Below are 6882 nucleotides of genomic sequence, written 5' to 3'. Positions count from 1 at the left end.
GTGCTATTTCGCACATTTTTGAACTATGTAGAGGTTATTTCACACTACTTATTTTTTAACCTGTGGTCGTATAACTCCGTTGCTGAGATTATCCCTGTTAGTAGATAACAGCACTAGTTCATGCTCTCCCAGTGCTATACGCTATTACATTGTATCAACCACAGTTTACTTTTCACTTCTTCCGTTAATGGAAATTAAGTTTCCAGCTTTTTTGCAACTAAAAATTGTTGCCTTGAACATTCTATCGGTAGGTATTTTTTTTAGGCACATCTGCAAGAATTTTCCCAGGAGTTGGGCAGTCACATGTTTACTTTTACTAGATGTTTCCAAATTACTCTCCCAAACCGTTGTGCCAATTCACACCACCAAGTAGCTGGGTATGGTTCCAGTTGCTCCACATGCTCAACACTTGGCAGGGAGACTTACTCTCCACTCTGCGCCCTTTTTATTGTTCCTGGCATTTCACGTTATAAAATGTCTTGAATTTTATCTCAATCCTCACAAGTTTGTGGGTTAGGTATTCTTATTCTTAGTTTACAGATGAGAAATCAAAGGACCTTTTCGTTTTCTGAGACGTTTCTTTTCTTTTTTTTCAATGTCTTTTTCTTTTCATCCTCTCTCACTGCATCTTTTCCTCCACGTCGTGTAGGGGCTGCTTGTTGGAGGGTATGCAAGGTAGGGCGGGGTATCAAGAGTTGGCACCTTTCCCCACCCGACCTGCACCACGTGCAAAACCTACTCGGCACTCCGCCACCCAGAGGCCGTCGTGGCTCTGTAACGCGCGCGGTAGAGCAAGGTTTGGACCACTGGAGCCTCCGTAGTCAGCTCCTCTCCTCCCCTCTCCTCTTGCATCTCAGAGGGCTCCGTCCGCCGCGCTGGAGTAGGCGGGGCGACGATTTCGGGCAGCTGGGCGCCTTACGGTAGGCCGAGGTTTGCAGCGCAAGCGCGCAGGGCGGCGGAAGTGCTGTCGTTTCTCCGTCTCCTGAGCCGTTGTCGTTTCTCCCTCTCCTGAGCCGCTGTCGCCGAGGTTGTAGCACACTGCCCCGGAAGTCTTCCCCCTGCCCCCGCCCGCTGCAAACATGGCGGTGGACTCGGCGATGGAGCTGCTATTTTTAGATACTTTTAAGCACCCGAGCGCTGAGGTAAGGCCTTGTGACTTCATGCCGACCTGCTTCTCCACTTGGGCATCCATACCAAAAAAGAAAAAAAAAAGGCCATTAGACATGCCTTCATTTTTCTTCCCGCCGATTGTCGCGTTAATTCCTCACATACACCCTCCCTCCCCCAACATGGGTGGGGGCACCATGTCTGAGAAAGGGCTACAGCAGCCCTCTCATTTCCCTGGTCTAACTTAGGCCTCCGTGTCTTTAGTCGAGTTGGCTATTCTGCTCGCATTCCTCTTTTTTTTTTTTTTTTCTCATTCCTGTCAGTTTTGGGCCTTCAGAAGGATCATGGTTTGCAGATTTACCTCACGTGTTTGGGAGAGGTCTTGGGCAGCTTGTGTTTGACAGTAACGCAGGAGTCCGAGCACCTCACGCTGGTTTGGTAGTTCTTGGTTAAGACTTCTCTGAATCTTCTTCAGGTCACTTTTCTAACGGGAGTTCTGAAGCTCAGTTGTGAGAATTAGGATTGCGGCGTTTTCCAGTTTATCCTGAAACTTCAGTATTTACCTCTTGGAAAGATTTCACACATTTGTACACGAAATGCTTATACGGAACGTCCCTTGTGTGGAGAATACTTGCAAAGAGGGGAGAATTGAGAGAAGTGTAGCCAAACTTCCGTCCGAAAGCACAAACGTATTGACGTTTTGGAGAGTCGGTGTTGTGCAGCAGCTGTTCTGTACCAGACAATTTCGAGCACCCCTGAACGTTTGACTGGCTCTGCAATATGTAAATGGAATGTCACTTTTGGAGCCCTGGTGGCATAGTGGTTAAGAGCTCGGCTGCTAACCAAAAGGTTGGCGCTTGAATCCACCAGGCGCGCCTTGGAAACCGCAGGGGGCAATTCTGCCCTGTCCTGTGGGGTCGCTGTGAGTTGGAAACGACTCGATGGCATCGAGCTTTTTCGATTTAGTTAACTAAATGTTCCCAGAAGCAGGCCACAAACTAATATTAACGAAGTCCCCAGTGAAATTAAAAAAAAAAAAAAAACCCTCACATTTCTTCCCTTAATCTGGATTTAATCAATTTAGAGAACTGTTCTTTATTCGGAGATTCTTCTGTTTTTATCATCAGAGGAGTGTGTGTGCATATCAAGCTCCATTTGGATAAGTAGTGTCTCTCTTCTTCACCGCTGTATCTCCAGTGCCTAGAACAGTATCCTGCAAAATGTAGGTGACCCATTAACCAGCTGCCGCCGAGTCGATTCCGACTGATAGTGACCTTATAGACCAAAATGTAGGTGCTCAATAAATATTTGAATAAGTCTTTTAGATTGTTCTTTCATTTTTGAGGAAACCCTGGCAGCGTAGTGGTTAAGTGCTACAGTTGCGAACCAGAGGGTCAGCAGTTCGAATCCGCGAGGCGCTGCATGGAAACTCTATGGGGCAGTTCTACTCTGTCCTATAGGGTCGCTATGAGTCGGAATCGACTCGAGGGAACTGGGTTTGGTTTTTGGTTTTGGTTTTCACTTATGAAATAATGGTGGTAGAAGGTGTATTTTAATGCTTTGCTTGTCAAAATGAAACGTTGACAACCGTGATGTGATTTTTTTAACAAATGGTTTACAAGTCTGTGAAAGTCAAAATTTTGTGAACCATGGATTAACATCTTACTGATAACCTCACATTTCTTGTAGGTCAGTTAGCTCTGTTCAGTGACATCTTTTCTGACTGTAGTTCTAGCTAGGCTTTCGAAAACTTACAGTGGAGTCAGTGGTTGGATCAGAACAAACCTATCGTGTACAGAGATGGAGAACAGTTAAAAATGAAAGAAAAATCACATGGTAAGTCAATTTAGTAGTAGTCTGGTTTAAGAAAAGTTGGCGTTCAGTCATTTATCACATATTGGTTGGCGATTTGAACCCACCCAGTGGCTCTGCAGGAGAAGGACATGGTTATCTGCTTCAGTAAAGATTACAGTCAAGAAAACCCTATGAGGCAGTTCTCCTTCGTCACACGGGGGGGTCCTTATGAGTTGAGATCAACTCGATGTCACCTAACAACAAGAATCTCTTATTCCTTCATTTATTCTTAGCAAGTGAGAACAGTGAGAGCTTAGGGAAGGGAGTAAATATCTCCTTGTGGGGGTGACTGGGCATAGTATAGATCAAATCTGAACAGAGTCTTGGTGGAGTATGGGCTTGTGTGTAGAGAAGGAATGGGGGAGAGATGTTCTCAACAGCAGACTAGGTGTGTGCAGAGGTGTGTGCAGAGGTACTGTGTAAGATATATTTAGGAATTGGATAGTAATTGTGATCTAAGGATAGGGTGTTTAGAAAACAGTGTTGGAGAGTGAAAAATTAAGAGTAGTCTATCTGGAAGTCAGCTTTGGTGGTCAAGAAATGTGTGAGAGCTATCAAGTTTCACAGTTAAAAATAATTAGTATGTCTTAAAACAGATGGTTAATGAATTCTATATGTGTGAGGCACTTTGCTGAGTGCTGTAGGGGACATTGAGATAAAACAGAATCTCTATGCTCAAGGAGTTTATAGATAAGTATTAGGGATTTAAAAAAAAAAAAACCAGAACCCATTCTTTTAGTCAGTTCCGACTCATGGGTTACAGAAAATTGCCCCTTAGGGTTTTCTTAATCTTTACGGAAGGAGATCTCCAGGCCTTTCTTTTCAGTTACTGCTGGGTAGATTTGAGCTGCAAACCTTTAAGTTAGTAGTCCAGTGCAAACCATTTGCACCACCTTTGTTGTTAGGTGCCGTGGAGTCAGTTCCGACTCATAGTGACATTATGTACAACAGAAAAAACACTGTCCGGTCCTGCACCATCCTCACAATTGCTATGCGTGAGCCCATTGTTGTAGCCACTGTGTCTATCAGTGAGGGTCTTCCTCTTTTTCGATGACCCTCTATGTTACCAAGCATGATGTCCTTCTCAATTACTCATATGAAAGTTCAAGTTGAAGCTGAAGAAAATTAAAACAAGCCCACAAGAGCCAAAATGCGACCCCAAGTATATCCCACATGAATTTAAGAGACCATCTCAAGAATAGATTTGATGCGTTAAACCCTAATGACCGAAGACCAGAGGAATTGTGGGATGATGTCAAGGACATCACAAATGAAGAAGGTAAAGCAGAAGGTCATTAAAAAGACAGGAAAGAAAGAAAAGACCGAAATGGATGTCAGAAGAGACCCTGAAACTTGGCCTTGAACATAGAGTAGCTAAAGTGAGTGGAAGAAATGATGAAGTAAAAGAGCTGAACAGAAGATTTCAAAGGGTGGCTCGAGAAGATGAAGTAAATTATTATAATGTAATGCGTTTTTTTTTTTTTTTTTTAATGCGTAAAGACTGGAGTTAAAAATCCAAAAGGGAAGAACACGCTAGGCCTTTCTCAAGCTGAAAGAACTGAAGAAAAAATTCAACTTACACCATTCAAAGATTCTATGGGGAAAATATTGAACAACACAGGAAGCCTTAGAAGAAGATGGAAGGAATACACAGAGTCACTATACCAAAAAGAATTGATCGATGTTTAATCATTTGAGGAGGTAGCATATGATCAAGAACCCATGGTATTGAAGGAGGAAGTCCAAGCTACACCGAAGGTATTGGTTCTAGGAAAAATAAAGCTCCAGGAATTGACGGAATACCAGTTGAGATGTTTCAACAATCAGGCGCAACGCTGGAAGCTCTCACTCGTCTATGCCAAGAAGTTTTGAAGACAGCTACCTGGCCAACCGACTGGAAGAGATCCATATTTGTATCTATTCCAAAGAAAGGTGATCCAACATAATGCAGAAATTATCAAACAGTATCATTAATATCACAGACGAGTAAAATTTTGCTGAAGATAATTCAAAAGTGATTGCAGCAGTACATTGACAGGGAATTGCCAGAACTTCAAGCTGGATACAGAAGAGGGTACGGAATGATTGATATCATTTTGACGTCAGATGGATCATGGCTGAAAGGAGAGAATACCAGAAAGATGTTTACTTGTGTTTTATTGACTATGCAAAGGCATTCGACTGTGTGGATCATAACAGATTATGGATAACATTGCAAAGAATGGGAATTTCAGAACACTTAATTGTGCTGATGGAGAACCTGTACATAGACCAAGAGGCAGTTGTTCGAAGAGAACAAGGGGATACTGCATGGTTTAAAATCAGTAAAGGTGTACACCAAGGTTGTATTCTTTCACTATACTTAGTCTTTGTGCTGAGAACATAATTTGGGAAGCTGGACTATATGAAGAAAAACAGGGCATCAGAATTGAAGGAAGATTCATTAACAACTTGTGATATGCAGATGATACAACCTCGCACCACTTAGGGACCATGTATTAGAGATTAGATCCACAAAATTATGATTCAAGTTAGAATGTAATGAGTACATAAAAAGGCAGAGTGGGAATTCCTTGGGGTTCATTGACTTTGTTTCCAAAATGTCCAGCAGTGTTTGACACATTCCAGTTCCAAATCAGTATTTAACTCTGTTTGGGGGGTGTATATAAAGGCTATGTGATTTCAGAGGAACAGGAGATCACCCTTGAGGAGATCAGGAAAGACTTCATCAAGGTGGGCTGACATATGTACTTGGTGTTTGCTGGAAGGGTATATGTTCCACAGCTGTGGATAGGTAAGGAGGACATTATAGCAAAGTAGCTTAGTCCTCTGTAGGGTATAAAGAAAGTAGCAGTATGAAGTCACATCTGAAGGGCAGTTTGAAGCCAGGTCATGGAGCTCTTTGAATGCTCACCAAAGGAGTATCGACTATTTTGTAGAAACTGGTAGTTTTTCAAACAGTCAGATTACATGATTAGTGGATTACTTGATCAGTAATGTCTGAAATGGTTTAGATAAATTAAAAAAACAAAACGCACTGCTGTTGAGTCGATGTAATCCTTCCATCAACTTTGAAAGGTAGTTATCTCCATTTTATAGATAAGGGAACTAAGAATGAGAAGTTAGGTGACTTTCCTAAAATGGCATAGGTAGATTAAGACACATCAACACACATTTTCCTGGCTCTAAATCCATGGTATAAAGTCCCAGGGGGAGTGAATTAAACAATAAAAAAACTAATTGCCGTCTAGTCAATTCCAGCTCGTAGTGACCCTGTAGGACAGAGTAGAACTGCCCCATAGGGTTTCCAAAGAGCAGCTGGTGAATTCCAACTGCTGATCTTTTGGTTAGCAGCCGAATGCTTAATCACTGCACCACCAGGGCTCCATATGAGACTAAGTAGGAGAGAGGGGCTAAATCATAGTCCCAGCTACAAACAGCTTACTTAATATTTTCCAAACTGTGTAGTGAATATATATTTAAATATGTACATCCACATTAATGAACTGAAACTCTGCATACTGTTTTGTGGCTTCATTTTCACGTAACAATGTATTACATATTTTTGGAATAAAATACACCTATATATAATTTTTAAAAATAAGTTTCATTTAAAAAGTTATCTTTTTTTTTTTTTTGGACTAGGTAATACATATATGAGGTACACATTCAAAAAGTATAAAAGAGTATATAATAAAAAGCAAATTTTCCATCTTCCGCCTATCTTGTTTCCCTCCCTAGAAGAAATCACCATGACCAGTTTCTTATATATTCTAGAGATCATCTATACACTATCATTTTTTATTGGTTGCATAATTTTTTTTTGTGATATATTATTTACATACTGAATTCTCTTGCATTTAGGTTACTGATTTTTTACAGTGATGTGATGTTCTTGAAGTTAGATTATTTTATACGTCT

General features: G+C 41.4%; 1 protein-coding gene across 3 annotated transcripts in view; it reads left to right on the top strand.

The window, feature by feature from the left end:
• The first annotated feature begins 893 nt into the window (after positions 1-893).
• VIRMA (vir like m6A methyltransferase associated) overlaps positions 894-6882 on the top strand; it is a 65562-nt gene continuing 59573 nt past the window's right edge. For 2 of the 3 annotated variants that reach the window (XM_010588406.3, XM_003408393.4), the window contains exon 1: positions 895-1142. In XM_010588406.3, coding sequence (XP_010586708.1) covers positions 1080-1142 — 63 coding nt within the window. In that variant the 5' untranslated portion in view covers positions 895-1079. Of the gene's footprint in view, positions 1143-6882 lie in introns of all 3 variants that reach the window. The other variant, XM_064267904.1, reaches the window with a different exon arrangement.

This window comes from Loxodonta africana, chromosome 14 (genome assembly GCF_030014295.1).
Source record: "Loxodonta africana isolate mLoxAfr1 chromosome 14, mLoxAfr1.hap2, whole genome shotgun sequence".
In the NCBI taxonomy this organism is placed as follows: Eukaryota; Metazoa; Chordata; class Mammalia; order Proboscidea; family Elephantidae; genus Loxodonta; species Loxodonta africana.
This window is presented reverse-complemented; position numbering and strand designations above follow the sequence as displayed.